Raw genomic sequence first — 24,693 nt, forward strand, 5'->3', positions numbered from 1 at the left:
AGCCCTGAAAGGCAGACACTGGTACCGAGAGACATTTTAAATGACTTCCCCACGGTCACTTCTCAGAAGTATGAAAGCTAAGGCGCCAACCCAGGTTTTCCTAGTCAAAACCCAAATTGAACTTTTCAACATACCACACTGCCTTTTTATTCTGCTGCAAAAGTTAGGGATTTTTTAAGTTTTCGAACAAAGTTTACTCTGTGCTGTTTGACCTTTTTTTTTTTTGAAAGGATTGCGTGTTTTCTATGAGCTGACACTGTGTAGTACCTATATGTAGACATCTCCAATCCTCACCCAAACCCCCTGACTCCTATGTGACAGATGAAGAAATCAGGAACCAAGATCTCACAGTGGTCACTGGTGGCCTCGAGACAGAACTCAGGCCGCTTGTCATAAGCACCCTGCCCCTTAACCACTTGACTATGTGCCTCACCCCAAAGCTAAGGGAACATTCTGATTGGCTTGTGAAGATTTAGTGAGCTAATGGAGCCTTTCTCGGCCTTCCCCTCCCTTTTTGCCACATTCTTCCCCAGAAAACTCCATGAAGCCAAGGACCTATCGGTTTGTTCAACTTTATAGCCCCTTCGTTGGTCACAATAGGAGTTGAAAAGCCTTTGTTGAATGAGGGTATGCCACCTCTTCTTGCAGCTGAGCAGAGTTTGGCCGTGAAGGCTCCTCACCAGAGCTTTGTGTCTAGGGCAGCGGTTCTCAACCTGTGGGTCGCGACCCCTTTGGCGGTCCAACGACCCTTTCACAGAGGTCGCCTAAGACCATCCTGCATATCAGATATTTACATTACGATTCATAACAGTAGCAACATTACAGTTATGAAGTAGCAACGAAAATAATTTTACGGTTGGGTCACAACATGAGCAACTGTATTTAAAGGGCCAGAAGGTTGAGAACCACTGGGAAACCAACCATCTTTGGCTTCCTGCCCCAACTAGATCAATGTTCATTCAGCTCAGTGAGAAGCCTGGTTCCTCAGCTGATGGCTGACCAAAGACTGTCCTGGGCCAGATGGGAGATTACCCACTCGGCACAGACTGCAAGCCTGGAAGCAGGCACCATAGAGTGAAAAGAGCCCTGGGCTGGGAGTCCATGACCTGGGGTCTTATACTCTCGGCCTCCTCCCCTCTCTGGGCCTTACCATCCTTGGCTCTAAAAGGAAGGAGTGGGCCAGATGAGCTCTGGCCACAGGGCTTTATTCAGCAGGAAGACGGACTGAGCGGGAGTGTGAATTCATGGTCAGTGGGAATCGCTGCTCCAAGCTGGTGCCCATCTCCAGCTAGAGCTCAGCATCAGCTGCCAGAAAAGAAGGCCTGACCATTACTGAGCTCTGTGCAAGTGACATACCTTTGTGCTATTCTGTGAACTCCTCCAAACAAGCCTTTGTAGAATCCTCTTCAGCAATAAAAAGGGATAATTATTGACACACGCAACAACTTAGACGAATCTCCAGGGCACTGTGCTGAAAGGAAAAATGCCATTTCAAAAAGTTGTATGGTATATGATTCCATTTCTACAGCATTCGAGACATGACAAAATTATAGAAATGAAGAACAGATTAGTGGTTGCCAGAGGGTGGTTGGGTGCTAACCATACCTTTTTCCGTAGTGGCTGCACTAGTTTGCAATCCCACTGTCGGGTTGCAGCCCCTCGGCTAGGGACTGGACCTCTGTGGACGGCGGGAATTGGGAGAAGACATGAGTAGTCGGAGGCATATGGGAAAGACTTTATTGCAGACCAGATAGCCATTGCTAACACAGGAGCCATCGGACAAAGTTCTTCAAAGTAGCCCCCACAGAGCAGCCGAGCAGTTTGGGTTTTGATTAGGAAAATCTGGGTTGGCGCCTTAGCTTTCATACTTACGAGAAGTGACCGTGGGGAAGTCATTTAAAATGTCTCTTGGTACCAATGTCTGCCTTTCAGGGCTGTTGTGAGGATTCAGTGAGATCACGTGAACCAGGGTCACACTCAATAGGTCAACAAATAGTACCTATTACCTTATCTCAGTGACACATATTTATACCAACTTAGACAAAAGAGGCCTCTTGCCAAATAGTGACATCAGTATTTGGGTTATAGAAAGATACGCCTGTGCAGTGCATACAATGAAACTGCTGTGTCACTGCCTTTGCACATGCATAGGGCACATGGGCCTTGAACATCCCATGTACTCTGGTCAGGGTACAGCAAAGGAAAGCAAACAGGGCAGTAAAGATTCAATGCCACTTCTCACCAACAGTGCACAAGGGTTCCCTTTTCTCCACATCTTTGCCAACACTTGTTTGTTGATTTATCGGTGTATTCTGACAGGTGTGAGGTGGTATTTCATTGTGGTTTTAATTTGCATCTCCCTGATGATTAGTGATGTTGAGCATCTTTTCGTATGTCTATTGGCCATCTGTAGGTTCTCTTCGAAGAAGTGTCTGTTCAGGTCATCTGCCCATTTTTGGATTGGATTGTCTGGGGTGGGGGTGGTGTAACTTATATGAGTTCCTTGTATATTTTGGATGTTTCCCCCTTATCAGATGTACCATTTTTAAAATATCTTCTCCCATTCAGTAGGTTGTCTTTTCCTTTTGCTTTCCTTTGCTGTGCAAAAGCTTTTTAGTTTGATGTAGTCTCATTTATTTTTTTTCTTTTATTTCCCTTGCTTGAGGAGATAAATCCAAAAAGATTGCTAAGAGTTTACTGCTTATGTTTTCTTCTAGGAGTTTTATGGTTTCAGATCTACCATTTAAGTGCATAATCCATTTTGAGTTTATTTTTGTTTATGGTGTAAGAAAGTGGTCTGATTTCATTTTTTTTTGCATGTATCTGTCCAGTCTTGCCAATACTACTTATTGAAGAGACTGTCTTTACCCCATTGTATATCCTTGCCTCCTTTGTCCTAGTACTGCGCTCTTTAAACGAGGCCAGTCTGAAATGAGATGTGCTGTAAGTATAAAATCCACACTGGATCAAAGTCTTAGAACAAAAAATGTAGAAATTCCAACACTTCTTATATTGGTTACATGTTCAAATAACAATATGTTGGATGTATTAGGTTAGTTAAAATTATTGTATTGTTGTGCCCAGAGTTCGGGGTCCCCAATAATCCACCACCAGGGAGCCTCTTCCGATGCAAAAGCAAGGAGTCTTTATTTATTAATCAATCCTAGGATTGGCTCCCAGCCTGTCCGACGCAGCGGTAAGGCGAGAGACCGTGTCCCAGGAGAACAAAGGTTATATAGGGCTAGTTATTTGGGTGGGCTTAGGGGGTGACGTGGGTTACAGAGATTGGTCATTTAGGTCAGGGTTTTTCATCAGGGTCTTACAGCACAAAGGTCAGGAAGTGACCAGCACATTCTGAGGCTTGGGCCGTCCCCCACTATAGCCTTATCAGGACCTTAGCTGCATTCCTGGAGCTTCATTGGTCCACTCAGGTGGTGGTTGGGGGAGTTAGGTCAATACCGGCATTCTTGTGGTCACTCAGAAAAGGAGGGGGCTTGGGCTGAGGGCCCAGCCCTACAAGGCAAGATAGGGGAGAAGGAGGGGAGTATGTTTCTGCTTTGTCCTTTCAGCATTATTTTCACTATTTCATTTTATTTATTTTTTTATGTGGCTACTGTTAGGGTCACTGAAGGAGGAATGCACGAGGCCAAAGTGATTAGGGATTATACATGTATTAAGTCATACATGCAAAACAGATGGGCTGACCTCCAAAATGGCACCTGCACCCAGGGGTGGGGAGTCAGAGATTTTAAAGGACTCTCGGCGGGCTTTTTCTGGGCAGAGAATTCTCTGTGCAGGTCCGGATCCTGGGAAAGTCCGGAGGGGAGACATAATGATCTTAGCAAGTGGAATGTGGTCTAAGCGAAAGGGAATGTCTGTTGTGAAGTGGCCTACAGGTCAGTTTCCAGGGGGAGGGAGCATCGATTCAATTATTTGACCAAACCTAACAGCTACCTGAAAGCTAAAATGACTTATGTGGCTCTCATCGCAGGCTATTGGGTAACCTGTCTTGGCCATCCTTTTGCTGTCTAATGCTTGCTCTTTTTTCTGCTCATTTTTTGAAGCAGCCATAGTTTGGGGCAATTTCTTTTCTTTTTTCTTAAATGAAGCCTCCCTTATCTCAAGAGATGATATTATTTATAAAGTACTTAGATAGTTAAGAGCTTCAATCACCTCTGTGCTTATCAATACTTTCTTTGTAACAGGCAGCTTTAATATTCAAAATGAATAAATGCATTGACAGTTAAAATCTTTAGGGTCTCTTTACCTCTGAAATTACCATTAGAATACTTCGTTTTACATTCCATAAGTTTCCATGGAAGCTGGGGTTCTGTTGGACTCCTTGTTTCCTGAAGTCATGCAAATTACATTTCTGGGGATTTGGGAGTGATTTTTGACAGCACTTTAGAGTCTCTTGTTTTCGTTTTCCTTCTGTCTGAGAAAAGACACCGTGAAACACTGGAACAGGGCTCTTGCTTTTCCTTCATTCCCCACACTTGAGTTGCTTCTTTCCCGAGGGGTCTGCAGTGTCTAGTCTACCACACAGTAGCATTTATTCCTTCTCTTTGTTCACCTTGAAGTCAAGAGGGGAGTATAGAGCCGCAGGCCCAGGTCAGCAGCCTCCAGTTTGTGATCCCTCCCCGAACCCTGTCCTCACCCCCTGCGTGGCGGTGGTGGTGGGGTGGTAGAAAGCATCATAGACTAAGCCTCTTTCCTGACTGGGCACAAATCCTGAACAGAAAAGGTGTCATCATTCTCCTCTCACTACAGTGGTATCAGTGTTCAATACTAGTTCTGACTTCGGGGTTCCAATAAAGTGGTGTATGTTAGTGAGGAGACAAAAGCAAGCTAGGAGTCAGGAATCGGGACCATGGTGAGGGGGAGAAAGTAGACTCGGGAACCCAGCTAGATGTAGTTACTAAGGCAACCCAACTGGGCAGGGATGGCAGGGTGCGCCAGGAAGACATAAACTTTAAAATGTATGAACGTTGCTAAGACAGGCAGCTTGCAGGTAACCAATCACAAGACAGTGAGATATATATATAACCAATCCCAAGACTGTTACTAATATAGAATTCTTTGAAAGGACCAATCAGAAACTAGCAAGCATATATATAAAAAAGCACACCGCCTTCTTCCCCTCCCCCCCTACATTCTAGAAGATTCTTGGATTGATGGCAGGAGACGTGCTCCCCTACGCCCATGTAGCTTATGGCCATGCAGGATTCCATCCATGTACTAATAGACTAATTTGCTTGAACTACACCCAGTTGCAACATAGAGCCTCAGCTGCACCTTTTCCAGGACTGGCTTCTCTCTTAACAACTTGGCCTCTGTTTTTGTCTGTGAATTCATTCTTCAGTTTTGTGAGACAATGGACTTGGACTCAAACCCCACCTTTCAGTTTCATTAGAACCTTTACAGAATGAAGTGAGGCGGCTCAGATGTCAATGAGCATGAGTGCAGGTGGAGAAACTGCCAGCTCCTTCCGAAAGGCCCCCGTTAGGCCCTCCATCCCTGACGTGGGAGGATGGAGGATGCCTTGTCCTTGGCCACCTCAAACTGGGCAAAATGGAGGAGCAGTAGTGAGAACCATGATGGGCCCGGGGACAGTTCCCGTCTAATCTGGTGCTCCTCTTCACACTGGGCATCCTCAGAAGGCATTCATGGGGGAACATGAAGGCATAAATGATTCCTTAGTGTCTGGGTGGGTGTCAGGCCGTGGGCCAGGTGCTGGGGACACAGGGAAAAGGAAGGCACCACCCCTGCCTTCGAGGGCCTCCCAGGCTGGTGGGAGACAGACAAGAACACCAGTGCAGAGCTGCAGTGTGCCGAGCACGGAGGCAATATGCAATCCCCGGCACAGAAGAAACACCTGATGGGGGGAGATCACTGAGAACTTCCCTGGGGGCACCTTACAGCTTTGTTTTTCTATTGCGGTAAAATATACACAACATAAAATCTACCATCGTCACTATTTTTAAGTGTACAATTTAGTAATGTTAAGTACATTCACATTGTTGTGCAGATCCCCAGAACTCTTTCCATCTTGCAAAACAACGCTGCACCCATTAAACAACTACTCTCTGTTCTCCCCTGCCACAGCCCCTAGCAACCACCATTCTACTTTCTGTCTCTGTGAATGTCATGGTTCTAGTGACCTCACATAAGTGGAATCATATGTATGGTTTTTGATATTTTGTTTTGGTGTGTGTGTGAGAGAGAGTGGCTTATCTCACTGAGCATAAAGCCCTCAAGGTTTATCCTTGTTGTAGCATGGGTCACAGTGAGACTTTTAGGAATTCAGGAAGTGACCAGAGCCTGACAATAGCACTGGGAATGGAGAGGGGCCTCAAAAAGATGTGGAGGAGGTTATACTACAGGCTCAGGGACAGAGAGGTTGGGATTAGGACAACTTCCATGGCAGGCAGACCCTAGGGTGGCTCCCATGATTCCCCTGATGTTCATGCCCCATGTAATCTCCTCCTACCCCCCATCTGACCCCTCACCAAGTGTAGGTGGGACCTGAAACTTGCTTCTAGGCAACAGAATATGGCACAGGTGAAGGGATTTTACAGATGTGGTTAAGTTCCCAAAGCAGTTGATTTTGAGTTAACCAAAAGGAAGAATTATCTTGACTAGCCTGACATAATCAGGTAAAAACCTTTAAAAGGGGAATAGGGCCCCAGCTGAGGTGAGAGACAACCCTTATAGGCTTGATGACATCAGCAGTCATGTCAAAGAAACCCATGTGGCAAGGATCTGTGGGCGGCCTCCAGCCAACATCTATTTATTTAAAAACCCTGGGTGTAACACCCATCATGACCAAGGCTCGACCAACGGGAAGGAAGTCAGTCCTGCAGGGGTCGCCTTGGCAACGGCTTTGCCCTCCCTGAACTGTTTGAGCTGTTTCCGGTGAGGGAGAGGTTTGAGACAGGAACCGGCCTTCTCGGAGCATGGAGGCACTGAGTCCTGAATCATCTTGGCAATGGCTGCGCCCTCCCTGAGCTGTTTCCTGTGAGGCCTGAGGGAAGAACCCACCCTCATAGCGCCAGGAGCGCCCAGTGGCAGTCAGTCCTAGGTTGCCAAGGCGGAGGCCACTGCGTGGTAGAACTCTGGGTCTGGCCCAACAGGGGGCGTGGCCGGCCTGCAAACCAGACCCTGACAGGAGGGAGCACCATTCCTCACAGAATCCTCTGTTGGATAGCTTGCTGTCAGTGGCCTGCCAGCCAGGAACCCCATTCACCTGCACCCTGGACCCTGACAGGAGGGAGGAGGGAGCCCCATTCCTCACAGAATCGACAGGTGGCCAGCTTGCTGTCAGGGGCCTGCCAGCTAGGAATCCTATTCACCTGCTTATCTGTATAAAGTTTTAATACATTATATTAGAGGCTGTGGTGGTACTGTTTTACCTTTGGAGCCGAAACAGGTTTGGCTCAGTGGATAGAGCGTTGGCCTGTGGACTGAAAGGTCCCAGGTTCGATTCCGGTCAAGGGCATGTACCTGGGTTGCGGGCACATCCCCAGTAGGAGATGTGCAGGAGGCAGCTGATCGATGTTTCTCTCTCATCGATGTTTCTAACTCTCTATCTCTCTCCCTTCCTCTCTGTAAAAAATCAATAAAAAATATATTTAAAAAAAACAAAAAAAAACTACCTTTGGAAATACTGTATCTATAGATAATATTAAAAATATACCTAAATATGCGATTCTTTGTCCAAAAAATGAGCACATTCAAAAATTAAATGAAGAAATTTTGGATATACTTGATGGAGATTTTCACACATATTTGAGTGATGATTCCATTGACTCAACAGATGATGCTGAAAGGAAAATTTTCCCATCAAATTTCTTATTAGTATTACTCCTTCGGGAATGCTGTGTCATAAGTCAAAATTGTAAGTGGGTGCAATCATCATGCTATTGAGAAATCTTAATAGTAAATGGGGTCTTTGTAATGGTACCAGGTTTATTATCAAAAGATTATGACCTAACATTATCGAAGCTGAAGTATTAACAGGATCTGCAGAGGGAGAGGTTGTTCTGATTCCAAGAATTAATTTGTCCCCATCTGACACTGGCCTCCCATTTAAATTAATTTGACGACAGTTTCCCGTGATGCCAGCATTTGTGATGTCTATTAATAAATCCCAAGGACAAACTCTAGACAGAGTAGGAATATTCCTACCTGAACCCGTTTTTGCACATGGTCAGTTGTATGTTGCTTTCTCTCGAGTTTGAAGAGCATGTGACGTTAAAGTTAAAGTTCTAAATACTTCACCACAAGGGAAATTAGTCAAGCACTCTGAAAGTGTTTTCACTCTTCATGTGGTGTACAGGGAGATATTAGAATAAGTTTAATCACTTTATCAGTCATTGTTTGCATCACTTGTTTTTTTTTAGTTTTTTTTTAAATATATTTTATTGATTTTTTACAGAGAGGAAGGGAGAGAGAGTCAGAAACATCGATGAGAGAGAAACATCGATCAGCTGTCTCCTGCACATCTCCTACCAGGGATGTGCCCGCAACCCAGGCACATGCCCCTGACCAGAATCGAACCTGGGACCCTCCAGTCCGCAGGCCGACACTCCATCCACTGAGCCAAACCGGCTTCAGCTGCATCGCTTGTTTTTATATCATGTTTTTGTTGTTCTTATATCATGTTTTTGTTTTCATATCATGTTTTTGTTGTTTTTATATCATGCCTCTGTTGTTGTATATCCTTTTGTTACTGTTTATTAATACATTTATATACATTTTACTAATTTCCTTTCATCTCTCACACTTCTATTATAGAGAAAGGGCAAATAGCAATATTAAAATATTTCCTCTAATTAATTCCCTTTTAATGTGCACAAATTTTGTGCACCGGGCCACTAGTTCAGTAAAAAGAAGTCAGACAATCAGAAGGAAATGAATTCTGCCAACAACCTGTGGGAGCTTGGGAGCCACTCCTTCTCCAGTCAGGCCTCTGAGGAGAATGTAACCCATCCACACCTCCACTGTAGCCTTGTCAGATCCTGAGTGGAGGGCTCAGCTTAGCCATGCCCAGGCTCTTGACCCAGGGAAACTCGAGACAATAAATGTGTTGCTCTAAGCTGCTAGGGTAGCGGTAATTTGTTACGGAATGATAGAAAACAAATACAGCTTCCAAGGTTCCTGGGATGCCACCCTAGGAAACAGCCAAGAGCAGGAGGAATATCACCACAGCTACCATGTATGGAGCACTCACTCGATGGCAGACACTGTACTAAGATTTTGAATGGCTCTGATTCATTACCCACAATTGTCAATTGTGTTAATTGACCATTGTACAAAAGAGTCCCCCTCTTGGGAGAAGTGGGCAGGCCAATCATGTTTAGCAGCACAGAGTCTGTACTCTTTCCTCTCCAAGCTCAGGCAAACAATCCCCAATCAGAAAGCCTGTGATTTCTGCTTTAGAAATTCCAGAATCCGTGGGCCCTTCATCAAGCCTTTCTTCCTACCGTTATCACCAGCTGGATTTTAGTAAGTACCATGGAGCCCACTGAAATTTATTCATCCAGTGGAGAAGAATGAGCCTCAGGACATTTCAGGACTCATCTTCTGTTGCATCTTCCCTGAAGAGGAGGCAAGGAATATTCAGACATTTTTTCTTACTCACAGAAGTTTTATTTAGGTGGACACAACAGTGCAGAACCAAAACAGCATTTCACTTTTGTCTATGGACACTACAGCCTTGATTTTAGCTTGTCATCCCTCCTTAAAAGAAGTCAGCACAACCAGAAGGAAGACCTTGGACAATTGACATATGTGGGAATGAATACAAAATACAGTGATAACCACCCAAACACAGGGCTTTCAAGGTGCTCGTACTGGTTTTAAGGATCATTTTCTAAACCATGGTATGTTCTCATCCTTTGTGGAGTAGAAGCCATCATTCTTTCCAAATGACCCAGCAAAAAGAACATACATATTTTCCTTTAAAAGTTTTGAAGAAATTTAGTCATTAAAAAGAATTTAAATTACACCTAGAAGCACCACTTACAGAATACCATTACATGTACTTAGGATGCTTTTTAAAAGCCACCTTGTTACAGAGGAGCTGATGGCTTCAGTTTTGTGGGGACATTTGTGGCGCTGTAGAAGTCTACAAGATTTCCTCTTCTGGTGGGCAGCGGGGAAGCACTCAAGGCACCAGAAGCTTTTATAACTTTCAGGAACTTGAAGAACAATTACTGATCAGGTCACATGCTTTAAGTGACAACGCATTTTCACTGCTCGAAAGAGAACCCAGAACACAAAACATTTCATTTCAAGCAGGCAAAACCAATCGCAGATGAACATTGATGATATTCCACAAATAACACAGTGTCATCTTTCTTTAAAGGTTTCATTTTACTTGTGAAAAACAGAGCCCAAAGGCCAGTGACTGCCCAGAAGCTAGTTCATTCACTGCCCCGAGATGAAACCTCAGTTACCGACAACTGCACATTTCAATCCACAGCCCTTTTCATGAGGCTCTGCTGGGAAATTACGGAGACCAGGACCTCTAAAACGTTAGTTGCCCTAATCATTGCAGGGCAGCACTGATCTTGTACTGAACTTGGAAAGTGGTCATGACTAACTCCACAATAAAAAGCTAAGAACGGTCACTACTTATCTGTAGAAACCTATTCATCTGCAGAAATAGTTCCCCCCCTACCAAGAAGCTAAGTGAGCTCCCTTCCCCTCTCCTGCAGAGAACCATCTGCGGTTTAAAATCAAATCACAGTTGCCAACAAATGAGGAGTTATCACGCTGATGTGTTTATGGATTCAACAAACATTTGAGAATGCCTATTACACGACAATCATTGTTTTAGGAGCTTCGGGTACAGCAGTGGATAAAAATTCCCACCCTTATGGATTTTCAATTTACCCTGGCCTGACAATAGCAAAATAAACCGAACATGCACGCACTTAAAAAAAGTGTGCACCTGCCTCTAAGAGCTGAACTAATTCTCCCAGGAACGAGGCCCAGTGCCCTGCGGTCCTACCTTGGCTAGTTCTTGGATAGGAGAGGATACCCAGTCAACAGGCTGCTTCCACAAATGGAGCATGAACACGCCACAAGACCCACCACATACCTGGAAGTTCCCAGCTTCCTCACAGGACCACTACGAAGCAGGACAAAGCGTTTTACAAGTGTTGGTCCACCCTCCTCACCCTCCAGTGAGGCTGCACGGGGACAATGATTCGGATCTGGAATAAGTAACACCTGGTGGCCAGAGAGAGAACAGCAGCCAATGGCAACTGCCTGACCAATCCAGGCTACCCAGGCCAACTCTTGTAACTTTCCCATCTGACTTTAGAAAATGAAGTCGGCTACTCAATAGGTACACTTCACTCAAAAGCGAGCCTTCCGCTAAGGCTCACTGTGGAAACACAAGGGCAGTGGGGGCCTCCACGCTGCTGTGCGGTGGCCTTTGGCCATTAAAGCACAGCTTAACCCTGGGAGCGTGGGCTGTGACCCCGGAAGGTTTGCTTAGTATTTGTGTAGATCTGAAAAGAAGGTATATAGCTTTAAAGAAATATTTCCAAGGGAGTTTGTAACCTCCCAGAAGTTTAAGGACCTCTGTATTGGAGGGTCTTTGCGGTCCCTTGGTACAACTATACATGCAACTGGTCACTGCATTCAGAATGAAGGGCCCAGGCCCAGCTGCAACATGGGAGCTATGAGCCTAGTTCAGAGGCTGCCTGGTGGTTTACTAGGCAGACCTGGGTCAGAGGGTCAGAGACAAGGTCAAGTGCTACTTGGCAGGGGAGGGAGGACACGAGGAGTTCATTTAGGAAGTTTGTCTCCTTTTATAGAGCAATGAATGTCTCCTCACCCTCAGAAATCTGGCTGCTCAAATTAGATCGCTAAGCCAGTAACTCACAGTGGATGGGATGGGTTAACTTTCCTAGTAACACTTTTTTCCAAGCAAAAATGTATGCCATCCACCTCAGCTTCCTGGCATCATGACAGTTGTTCTCAGGCAACCAGCCCATGGGCTTGTCCTCCCCACGCCATGCCAGGTCAGGGATGAAAGGTGATTGGAGTGATTGGAGCTCTTGACTGTTCAAAATCACCGTCTATGCCAGGGGTGGGCAGACTTTTTGACTCGAGGGCCACAATGGGTTCTTAAACTGGACCGGAGGGCCGGAACAAAAGCATGGATGGAGTGTTTGTGTGAACTAATATAAATTCAGAGTAAACATCATTACATAAAAGGGTACGGTCTTTTTTTTCAATAGTTTTATTCATTTCCAACGGGCCGGATCCAGCCCGCGGGCCGTAGTTTGCCCACGGCTGGTCTATGTCATGGTTTGGTCCAGGCTTCAACCTGGGGGACACGTGGCTATAGAGCCTCTGGGGAAAACTGTAACTAGACTCTCAAAACCATCAGCCACAGACACTATGAAAAAGAGAAAAATGACAGGGTGTTTCCTAGGAGCTTAGAGCACCCGCTGTGCGTTTTCTGGAAGGGCCTTTATTGCGGCTCCTCTTCTTCTTGCACCTTCCTCTGTCTTCCCTGCCTTTTACTAGACTCTGCACTCCTCAAAGATGGGGACCTGTCTTTTTCATGCCCACGTAGTCGGTGACTTGACTAGTGTCACAGACCCTCTCAGAGCTCAGAGAGTGGGAACGGGGACATGAACAGAAGTCAGTTATAACTCTGATGGAAGGATGACACATGGCGGGACTTGGAGAGTTCCTGTCCCCTAAATAATGTATCCACTTTACTGCTTCAAAACACTGCAAATCAGGGACAGTCTACAGAAAAGATGAGGCTTTTTGAAAGAAAAGCATAGTGTAGAAAAGTATATATTTTCAAATTATAAAAAGCAATGAATGCAGAGTATAGTGATTGAACATCTCAGATACAATGACATGAACATGTAGCAAAATTGGTTACTTAAATAGATCACTGCCATTTCCACTATAATTTAATGGTAATAAATATCACATAATAAGAATAATTTAAAGCATTAATTGCATCCTTGAGTATTTATTATTAGCTCTCCCTCGCAGAAACCATCACAGAAGCACAAGTGAAAACTGCCTTTGTGAATATTCTGAAAGACAAAGAGCAGCTTATGTAACTTTTGTTCTTCACAAAACCATCATTACATCAGGTCAACACTGTCCCTAAGAGCCACATGTAAACTTTGAGGTTCAAATGGAGAGGTCCACAGATGTCATTTTTCAAAAGTTTGTATAAAATGTAAACATAGTTAGGATGTCTTTACATGGTCAGAATTGGTTAGAGTTTTTATATATTCTTGCTTGATAATGTTTACAAAATAATGCTTGGATTTATAATATGTACCCTTTTGTCACATTTATTCTGTAATTCCCCATCAGTGTTAGAATGTTCTTCCCAAATGGCCTCAATTCTGACACCATATGACACTAACTTAAAATAAATGTATAAAAGATGTACTTAAATATAAATAAAATACACTGTGAAGCTGTGCTGGCTCCAGGCACACGGTATGGCAGCTGTCATATGTTCTGATCGCAGTAGGCAAAACGTCCCTCACTTTAGGCATTCGGCATTCAGTTAATTTGTTTAAGTAACACCCTGTTTCAAATGCTTCTGCTAAGAGAGGCTGCGCTGTGAACGCCCTTTGGACAGTGCCTGAAGTAAACCTGGGCTGAAAGTTCAGATTTCCCCATGGGCTCTTTCAGAAGCATTCTTTCCGGGACAGAAGTCACAATTCAATACCCTTTAGACTCTGTCTTATACACTAACTTGTCGGGCAGAGCAGTGCATGGGCGGGTGCCCTCCATACAGGCTGCAACCAATAGCGGTTAGCCTGGTTAGCCAAGGCTCTCAGGTGGCAGCGCCGAGAGAGCCAGGGTGTGCATTTCTCCCAGTTCAGGACAAGGCCAAGAGCAGGTCCACCTCTGGGCCCAGCCAGTCATGAGGGCATGTGGGAGATTCATACTGAAGTGTATTCTGACATGCTTATTATTATTATTTCACAAAACAAAACAACAGTTTCCCGAGGTCCTTGCTTTCCCGTAGCTCTGAGTCTCATCGCACCATCTATACAGAAAGGTGTTGCTTTGAGGCACTCAAAGGGCTACCATTCTTACTCTGATTAGTCTTTCCACTTTTTACCTGATGAGAGCTCACATCCTTGCTGTGGCTTACTCATCTCTGCATTGCTTCTCAAAGGAAGTGCACGAACGGCTCTCGCACAGCATGCGGAGGGCCATCATTTTCACTAGGGACTCCGTAAGTCGTGTCTGCCATTACCAAGAGCCATTTACTGCAAACCAGCTGAAACCTCAGAGGCGCTGCAGCCAAAATGAATCCTATGCCACAGGAGTCACGGCTCTGAAGTTCCTGAAAACGATCATCAGCAAGAAGAATCCAGGAGTCTCTGTCGAGCATTCCTCTCCCCATTATTTGCTTTAGTTTCACTGTGTGCATTCAAATCTGTCAAAATGGAAAGCAAATATCTGTGACAGAAGTCACATAGCACAAATTAACTTCTCTGCCGCTATACATCTATCTCATGTTCTTTGCCTTAGCCAGTTTCGCTGCACAGTGAAGTTAGGCCGGGGCAACAATTAAACCAATACACTGTCATCTCCCCTCCCCCCGCCCCCTTAAAAAATATTTCTATTGATTTGAGAGGAAGGGAGAGAGAGAGAGACAGAGAAGAATCACTGATCAGCTGCCTCCTGCACGCCCCCTATTGGGGATCAAGCCCACAGTCAGGGCATGTGCCCCGACTGTGACTTCCAGGTTCATAGGTTGACACTCAACCACTGAGCCATGCTGGCTGGGCTTTTCATTCCTTTTGAAAGAGACAGAGCATGAGAGACAAAAGGATCAGAGGTACTGGGAGAAAAGCCACTAAAACAAGACCAAAATATAAGCAAGAATGACAGCAAGGGGGAGCAAGAGGCAGAGTATGAAATGGAGAGGAGGAGGAGAAGGAAGAGAGAACAGTCTAAAACAGTGGTTCTCAACCTTCCTAATGCCGCGACCCTTTAATACAGTTCCTCATGTTGTGGTGAACCCCAATTTCATTGTTACAAACTGATCATAATTAAAGCATAGTGATTAATCACAAAAACAATATGTAATTATATATGTGTTTTCCGATGGTCTTAGGCGACCCCTGTGAAAGGGTCGTTCGACCCCCAAAGGGGTCACGACCCACAGGTTGAGAACCGCTGGTCTAGAAAAAGCACAGCTTTCTTTAATTGGAAATTTGGGCAGCCCCAATTCTTTGCCTCTCTCTCCTAGTACTGAAGGGTTTCACTTAAGAGCGCACTAGGAAAACGGTTTAATGCGGAGGGGTGGGGTGGCAAAGACTGTCAATCATTCACGTGAGTTCTCTCAGATGAAAGCTAACCCTACCTTTGAGATCTGCCATCTGGTTCCCCTGCTGCTCTCCCATCATCTCAGACTGCTTGCGAGTTTTGCCGTCAACACTGTCCATCTTGATCAGGCCAAGATTAGTCAGGAGAACCATTGGGTCGATGCCCTGACAGTTGCTTTTAATATTCTCCAGTACCTTAAGACACTTGTATGACTTGAGTTCACTTATATTCTCCTCCAAGAAAAGGTTGTAGAGGCTCAAGTCATTGTGCCCTTCAGACTTGAAATGCAGAACATCAAAAGTGGGCAGGATTTCATACACTTTGAGAACATCTGTCTTCTGCCGGAAAGGAACAAACAGCGTGTAGAGAACCACGGGAACCAGCAGAACATAAACCACGAGGTTAATGAAACTGAGCAACTGGAAGATGCCAACTGCGATGAGTTTGCACTGAAACCGGTCGGGGACGGTGCTGTCATTTCTCAGGATCCCTGATTTGATGCTGCAGACAAACTCATCTGAGAGGGAGGAGAGGCTAAAGTAATAGCCCAGGTAGACGCATGCTAACAGTATAATGCTGAGTGTTAGCACCCGGCAGCTGATGTACTTGATAATTAAATTATTAGAGTTTTTCTTTGTCTTCAAGTACTGTTCCACAATTGGGTACTTGAAGTGGCTTTCAGATATCTCCCACAAACTAGTAAGAAAATAAAAAGCATTTAAACCCTTACCAAGACCATCAAATAGTAAAGACATTAACACATTCTACGCCTTCCTCCCAAATTCCTCTATTTATAACTTCACTCACGTACAAGAGAATCAAATCAGGTTTGAAAAAGCAAAGAATGAAAAGTAATAATAAAACACCATTCCCCTTAATATTTTAAAAAAGGTCTACTTAGTTAAATGAGTTACATTTGTAAATTCTTTGAACACCTGTTACCTAGTGAATGTACATGTTTGTTAAATAAATTTGATAGTTCTTACTCTGCTGCTTTTTTTAAATGGTAATTTTCTGCTCAAATGTGCAGAATAAAGTAAAGAAGAATTTTCTGGCCTGGCTAGAACACACGTGCTTCCTGTTGGCAAGGGAGGGAGGGAGGCAGACCACTGAGTGGGTGTGGGCCCAGGCTGTGGGCCAACAGACCTGGCTCAGGCCCCATCTTGCCCACTGATTGCTACAGGACAGTGTTTTTATCTGCAAAGGGGGAAAGGGAGATAAATAAATGCTCTTGATGCTCTGAGGATTAAGTGAGATCATGTACTTAGAGAACTCAACATGATGTCCGAAGTAGATTAAGTATTTTTTAAATGAGAGCTATTAACACTATTCCTATTGTTAATAACAAGAATCAGAGGAAGAATGTAAAAAAGGCAAGGCACCGCCTACTCATTCCCTTCTCTCACTCCTGCTTTCTAAGCTCGGAGGCCTCAGAATCCTCCGTGCTCCCCCATTAAGGTGTAGGTCAAAGCAAGTGAGCCACACCTCGTGCCCTAACCGGTACCTCTTCCAGTGAAACAGTGATGGTTCACTCAACAAGGAGAGGACTCTTGATGTGAGGACAGATGCTGGGGCATACAGGTAGGGGTGAGATTTAAGGAGATCGAGCCTTCCTGGCCCTCCCCCTCCCATCTACTGGCAATGGGAGTCCGAAGCCCAGACGGGCAGGAAAAGGGCAGACAATGTGTGTACGACAAAACCCGACTTGGTACCGGCAGGGGACTAAGTTACCTTTGTCCGACGTTCTCATTAGAACCAGGGGCTGAGCAGGTCCCATCTCTCAGGTCGCGGTCATGCACGCTCTTCGCGGCTTTAATGGCGCGGTTGTAAACTTTGTCAAGTTCTTCCATGATGAACTTCAAATCTGAGCAAATATGCGGAGCAGCTGCGAAACGCCAGAACAGGGAGGGCAGGTACAGGAGGATGGCGACCAGCAACAGGATGTAGGGGAAAAACTGAAACACAAGAGCACACCATGGGATCAAAGGTCCGCGGAGGCCACCTCACCGAGCGCGTGGCCTCCTCCTTCCGAGACGGATGTGAGCGCCCATGCCACTTGTGGGAATCCGGCTCCTTACCGAATAACTGCTTCTCATGGCTAAACTCACTTGTCCAGATAAGCTTTGATATTGATAATTACCTTTCTCCTTCCTTTCAATAGACTTTAATTGGAAATGATTGGCCACTACAGGGTGACACATGGTGTCTCCTCTCTCTAATCACAGAAAGAAACAAAATAAATAAATAAATAAAAGTACTCCCATATCCTTTTGAGTAATCCCTCAACAAAATCCCAATCAAAGAAGAGCTCAATGTCACAGTGGCCTCTGCTATGTTCTTTTTAAAAAATTGCTGTAGTTTTAAAAGGTCCCGAAGAGTTAGAGCTCTGCTTTTTTTTTCTCTCTCTCTCTCTCCTTCTCTGGAATCTGGGAGAATGACATAGAAATGCCTAACTTCGCTCACAACAAATGAGAAAAATTTTGGCTTCAGTTATTTAGGAATCATCCCACCAAACCGCTGAAACAAGCAGCTAAATATCACGAAACAAGAACAAATCTTCCACACTGGGACAGACCTGAGCTCGGCCCAACACCCGCACTTTCCAGCTGGACAACCTCAAGTCGGGAGAAACCAACCACACGGGCAGCAGTGTCAGGAGGAGGAAGGCAACGGGATGGGGATGGTTGTGCCAAACAAACAAGAGGGGGTTCAGAAGTCGGTGACAGCAAAGAGCACCCTGCAATCAGGTCTGTCGGGTGGTCAGGGAAGGCACAGGACATCCACGAACTAGTCAGCACTGATCTGAATTTCAGCTCAGCTAGTGGCCTTGGGCAGTGAGGTCATTGAGCCTCTGACGCTCAGTTTCCACAGCTACAAAATGGTCATGTAATACAGGTATTAGGAGAATTAAATTAGATAATGTATGAAAAATGCTTAGCATGGTATATAATAGGCACCAAAGGGCTCCCTGCCGGGCACGTTATCTTTAGTCCTCACGATGACCCTGGCGAGGCCTTGGTGACGGCTGCGTGCTGCAAGGGGGAAGAGGAAGTCCACAGCCATTTCCTGGCTGCAGAGCACAAGGCTGGGGACAGAGACAGAACATGAAGCCTGGCCTCTGACCCCAAAGGCATGCCTGTCCCACCATAATACACTGCAAGTTAGTTAGCTTCCCTGGAAAATCTCTCCCTACTTTTGGATTGCTCCCTTCCCACAGTTCCTCGGAGTTGGATCAGGAAGAGGCCCGAGCTGACACAAAACCTCCACTCTACACCCCTCTGGGAGCGGCAGCAGCAAGGGTACAGAGAGTTCTCGAATAGCCTCCGTTACCATCTACGTTTCCATGGTACACCCGTCAAGACTAAGAAACCGTCATTGGCACATTACTAGGAACTAAATTACAGATGTTACTTAAATTACTCCAGTGTTCTCATGACTGTTTTCTTTTTGTTCCCAGAGCCAGTATGGGGCATCCATTACAGAGTTGTCACGTCTCCCTAGTCGTCTTGGTTATGTGACAACTCCTGAATCTTTCCTTGTTTTCCATGGAGAGTAATATTTTTAAGTGCATAAAATACTTCAAACAATTTTGCATGTGATTCTTTTTTATTTTATTGATTTCAGAGAGGGAGAGGGAGAGAGAGATAGAAACATCAATGACGAGAGAGAAACCTCAATCGGCTGCCTCCCACATGCCCCCTACTGGGAATCAAGCCTGCAACCAAGGCATGTGCCCTGACTAGGAATGGAACAGAGACCTCCTGGTTTATGGGTTGACACTCAACCACTGAACCACACTGGCCAGGCTTGCATGTGATTCTTTATGAACACATTTCATAGACTCTAACAGTTGGCCTGATAGCAATAACTCTAAGTCATGAGGGGGAGACAGTATTCCTAGTAATCTGTGGTTTCTGTGGGTGAGAAGTCCTAAGTACCACTCATACCACTATGGATTGTGGCACGCACATACGCACACTTTCGTGTTAAGTTAGTTAGAAGTGCATAAAAAATAACGCTGGCGTGTGTTTCCTATCCCAGTTACAAACTCCCTGATGCCATCACAGACCCCAGGTTAGGGATCCCTGCCGCAGAGGAAAGAGGGAAATCACAGGAATGGCTCTGAGCTTCGCCAAGCCCTCTCACCAACACAGCCGCTTCGCCTGGGATTCTGGCCTGGGACGGGCCTTCTCAAAATTATTAACCCAATTTGCATAGGGCTGCTGCGCACCGACACCACAGGCAGTGGTTAGCTGAACTGGGGCTGCATAATTCAGGGTTGGCTGCTTTGAGAAAGAAGCAGTGTTCCTTCCACCCTTGCCCACTCTGAAGGGTGCCCATTAGCATAAACATGTAACTGTGCAACAGAGTTTGTTTCCACAACCAGGCATTCTCCTTGAGAGTCACAGAGGGAACTATTTCTAACTCAGGGTTGTGAAATCTTTTTATAGAACACTTTCCCTGTCAAAGCTATTTGAATAATAGCATTTTACCTCAAACTGTTCTGAATTAAAAAGTGACTATCTTACACGCTGTGGTAATTTTTCTAACAGGTCCACTTGGTGTAATAATTAGTACCAATGAGCTGTTCAGCCTGGCTTATTATAATTAGGAAAATGAATGTTTAAAGGTATTATGTACTGGGTGTTTGATTTCTCTCCAAAATATCCTTGTACTTTGACCACCCCTTAGAAATGTGGTTGAATGCCACCATTTCATGGTGTTTTCCAGTGAAGCCTTATTTCCCACCATCAAAAATAAAAAGGCAACTTTCAGTGAATCTGTAACAAGGTGGTATTAAACTCAATTCAACTATACTACAAAGAGAGAACCAAGATGGCGGCAATATAGGCAGACGTGTCCCAGGTCGTGTCCCGGAGCAAATGGAACAAGCAGCTGAAGCTAGTAACACTCACACCGAATTGGCGAAATTGCTCAGCTGGTGAGAGGGTTTGCAGCCGGGAAGAGCAGAACTCCCCTGGAAAGGTAAAAAAAAACCAGGGATTTGGGCAGGAAAGTTTGCCTGACCTCTGAGCCCAGAGAGTCGGAGGGAGACCGCGTGGCAGACAGCCGCGTCCTTTGGGACAGGCACAGCCCCTGACGGGGGAAAGGAGAACTGCGGGATTCCTGGCACCGCCAGGGAAATTGAGAGCTGGGTTCTGTGATCACGGAGGACTGAGCCTAAAGGGGGCAGCCTGAAGAGCTGACCTGACCATGCAGTCCCGGTAAGAGAAGAAGCTTACAGAAACCAAGCCTTCCCCGTTTCCGCGGCCGGCATTTGTTTGTTTGTTTACACTGAATCCTGTTCATGGGACATTTCGGATACAGACACTCACCTGTGCTGAAGAGAGGGAGAGTGTGCTGAGGAGTGGAATCTGGGGAGAGACTGGGGAAAGAGGGGGAGCCGGGAGAGGTGGTAGTGAATTGAGTGCTGAGACACCCCTGAGGCCAGGACTGGGGCAGCCACCCGCTCCTGAGAGTGAGTCTCCTCCGCCCAGCCCCCAGGCAAGGAGCACAGCCACACCCAGATTCCACCCTGAACGAGATCAAGGATTAAGATAATCTGATCAGTCCCTGGGAGTTAACAGGGTCTGGCCTATAGGGGGATTTTCAATCCCAGCAACAACATAGCGCCGGTAACTAACTACTACGCAGTCAGCTCTGGGCAGTGAACTTCCACTCGACAGAGAGGCCCTATAGCCTCAGAGGCCAACCCCAGAACACTGCCACCCAGAGGCTGACCCACAAACTGACTCTTTGCTAAACACAAAATAAGGCAGTCTGGGAAATAAATGCGGCATGCTTTAAAATAAGGACTGTGGTTTACAACACAGAGGAACAGTATATCGCAGGGAATCTCAACACTCTCCTGAATACCTGGAAGGTCTAAGGCGAGCCACACTGAAGAATAGAAGAAACGAAGGACATTCACTACTGCAATTTTTTTTTCTTTTTTCACTTTTTAACTAAGAAACCAATTTTTTTTTTATTTTTTTTTCTGTTCTTTTTTTTTTTTTTTCTTCTTTTTCCATCACCTGATTTTACCCTTTTAATTACTACCTTCTTATTTTTAACCAGCATTATTACTGCTACCATTTTACCATTTTTTAAAGTGCCATTTTATTTTTTCTTTATTTTATTTTGGGATTAGTGTTCACCATTCTATTTTCATCGTTATATTATTGGTTGTTTCTAGTTTGCATTCATATCCAGGGAGCTGTTGCTGGAATTTGTTGGGATTAATGGCTGTTCTATAGGAGTATTCTCCTCATATAAAAAGTCTCTTCCCCTCTTCCACTTCATTCTCTCTTTTCGCTCTTTTTTTTTTTTCTTTTCTTTTCTCGCTTTTATTTTCCCCCTTCCTTTTTCCCAATTTCATTTTTGCACTCCCTTTTTTTGGTCCCTACTTTTCTTTTCCTTTCTCTCTTTTATCTTTTTCTCTTCCGTCTTCCTTATCCCCTAATTCTCTTAATTCAGGTGGTCACCTTTACTTGGGGTTATTAATATCGTAAATATATTTGTGTATAGTGCCTGGTACGTGGTGCCTTGTTGTGTTGTATTTTGTGCCTTTAAATCAATGCAGCAGATCCAAGCAACAGCAACCTCCTGAGCACCACATACTCTGCTGAGGAACAGCAGCTGTACGTGAAACCTCGCCCCACCAGCCAGAAGAGCCACCACAGCTGTGAATAGCACCCACCAGAGGAGCTGCTGACAACTGAAGAGCAGCTGCTACCGCAACCGCCCGAAGAGCAACCACAGACCAAGGAGTCACTGCCACCAAGGGAGCAACCACTGAACAACTCAACGTCTAGATATGTCATTGAGATCAAACATGGGTAGACAAAGAAACCCCCAAAGGAAAGAGAAGGAGGACTCTCCAGAAAAGCAGCTAAGTAATACAGAGGCATGCAACATGACAGATAAAGAATTCAGAATAAGGATCCTAGAGTGCATAAACCGGATGGAGGAAAAAATCGACAACCTCTTCAAGAAGCAAGAAGAAACAGATGAAAAAATCGATAACATATGGAAGAAGCTAGAAGAAACAGATGAAAAAATCAACAACCTAAGTAAGACCCAAGAGGAAATGAAGAGTGATATAGCTGCAATGAAAAACTCCATTGAAAGTATCAACAGTAGACTAGGAGAAGCAGAGGACCGAATAAGTGAATTAGAAGACAAGGAAGCAAAACACACCCAAAATGTACTGCAATTGGAGAAAAAAATTAAAAGACAGGAGGAGAGCCTAAGGGAGCTTTGGGACAACATGAAACGAAACAACATACGAATAATAGGAGTACCAGAACAACAGAAGGATGAACAAGGATTAGAAAACCTACTCGAAGAAATAATATCAGAAAACTTTCCTGAGGTGGGGAAGAAAAAAGTCACACAAGCCCAGAGAGTCCCAAACAAGGTGAACCCGAAAAGACCCACACCAAGACACATCATAATCACCATGGCAAATGTTCAGGACAAAGAGAGAATCTTACAGGCTGCAAGAGAGAGACGGAAAGTTACATACAAGGGATCTCCCATTAGATTGTCAAATGACTTCTCAACAGAAACACATCAGGCAAGAAAAGAATGGACTGAAATTTACAAAGTGATGCAAAGCAAAGGACTGAATCCAAGAATACTCTATCCAGCAAGGCTATCATTCAAACTTGAAGGGGAAATAAGAAGCTTCACAGACAAAAAAAGGCTAAGGGAGTTTGTCACCACCAAGCCAACATTGCAAGGAATGCTAAAGGGACTGATATAAAAATAAGAAATAAAAAGTTCAGAAAGAAAACAGCCACACAAAAAAAGAAATGGCTACAAACAAATACCTTTCAATAATAACTTTAAACGTAAACGGACTAAATGCTCCAACCAAAAGACATCGAGTGGCTGAATGGATAAAAAAACATGACCCATACATCTGCTGTCTACAAGAAACCCACCTCATTAGAAGGGACTCACACAGACTGAAAGTGAAAGGATGGAAAAATATCTTTCAGGCAAATGGAAAGGAAAAGAAAGCTGGGGTAGCAATACTTATATCGGACAAAATAGACCTCAAAGTGAAGGCCTTAACAAGAGATAAGGAAGGCCACTTCATAATACTAAAGGGATCAATACAACAAGAAGATATAACCCTGGTAAACATATATGCACCCAATGTAGGAGCACCCAAATTCATAAAAAAACTCCTGGAAAATATCAAAGGAGAGATCGACAACAATACAATCATAGTAGGGGACTTTAATACACCATTGACAGCACTGGATAAGTCCTATAGACAAACAACCAGCAAAGATATAGCAATCCTAAATGATTCACTAGATCAGATGGACTTAATAGACATCTTCAGAACACTTCACCCCAAAGCCAGAGAATATACGTTCTTTTCAGGTGCTCATGGGACATATTCAAAAATAGACCACATACTGGGTCACAAGCAAAGTATCCCCAAATTCAAGAAGATTGAAATCATAAAAAGCGTCTTCGCAGACCACGATGGCATAATATTAGAAATAAACTACAATAAAAACAACCCAAAATACTCAAACACCTGGAAGCTGAATAGCATGCTATTAAATATTGATTGGGTTACCAATGAGATCAAAGAAGAAATTAAAAACATCCTGGAAACTAATGACAATGAAAACACAACAATCCAAAACCTATGGGACACATTGAAAGCAGTCCTGAGAGGGAAGTTTATAGCTCTACAGGCCTATCTCAAAAAACAAGAAAAAATGGTAGTAAATCATCTAACTCTACAACTCAAAGAATTAGAAAGAGAGCAACAAGAAAACCCCAGAGTGAGCAGAAGGAAGGAGATAATAAAGATTAGAGCAGAAATAAATGACATAGAGACCAAAAAAACAATACAGAAAATCAATGAAACCAAGAGCTGGTTCTTTGAAAGGATAAACAAGATTGATAAACCTCTAGCCAGACTCACCAAGAAGCAGAGAGAGAGGACCCAAATAAATAAAATCAGAAACGATAGAGGCGAAATAACAACAGACCCCACAGAAATACAAATGATTGTTAAAAAATACTATGGACAGCTTTACTCCAACAAACTAGACAACCTGGAGGAAATGGACAAATTCCTAGAAAAATACAACATTCCAAAACTCAATCAGGAAGAATCTAAAAATCTCAACAGGCCAATAACTATGGAAGAAATTGAAGCAGTCATCAAAAAGCTTCCATCAAACAAAAGCCCAGGACCAGATGGCTTCACAGGGGAGTTTTACCAAACATTCAAGGAAGAACTAAAACCTATCCTCCTCAGACTACTACAAAAAATTCAAGAGGAAGGAACACTTCCAAGCTCATTCTATG

General features: G+C 44.4%; 1 protein-coding gene across 3 annotated transcripts in view; it reads right to left on the reverse strand.

Moving 5' to 3' along the window:
- The window catches only part of PANX1 (pannexin 1), a 102,984-nt gene that overhangs the window by 31,417 nt on the left and 46,874 nt on the right, over positions 1-24,693 (reverse strand). The window contains exons 3-5 of one of the 3 annotated variants that reach the window (XM_059708129.1): positions 17,080-17,303; positions 15,386-16,044; positions 9,629-14,452 (exon numbers count right to left, since the gene is read on the reverse strand). In XM_059708129.1, coding sequence (XP_059564112.1) covers positions 14,373-14,452; positions 15,386-16,044; positions 17,080-17,303 — 963 coding nt within the window. In that variant the 3' untranslated portion in view covers positions 9,629-14,372. Of the gene's footprint in view, positions 1-9,628; positions 14,476-15,385; positions 16,045-17,079; positions 17,304-24,693 lie in introns of those variants that run through there. The other 2 variants (XM_059708130.1, XM_059708128.1) reach the window with 2 other exon arrangements.

The sequence above is a fragment of the Myotis daubentonii genome, chromosome 9, assembly GCF_963259705.1.
Source record: "Myotis daubentonii chromosome 9, mMyoDau2.1, whole genome shotgun sequence".
Lineage (NCBI taxonomy): Eukaryota > Metazoa > Chordata > Mammalia > Chiroptera > Vespertilionidae > Myotis > Myotis daubentonii.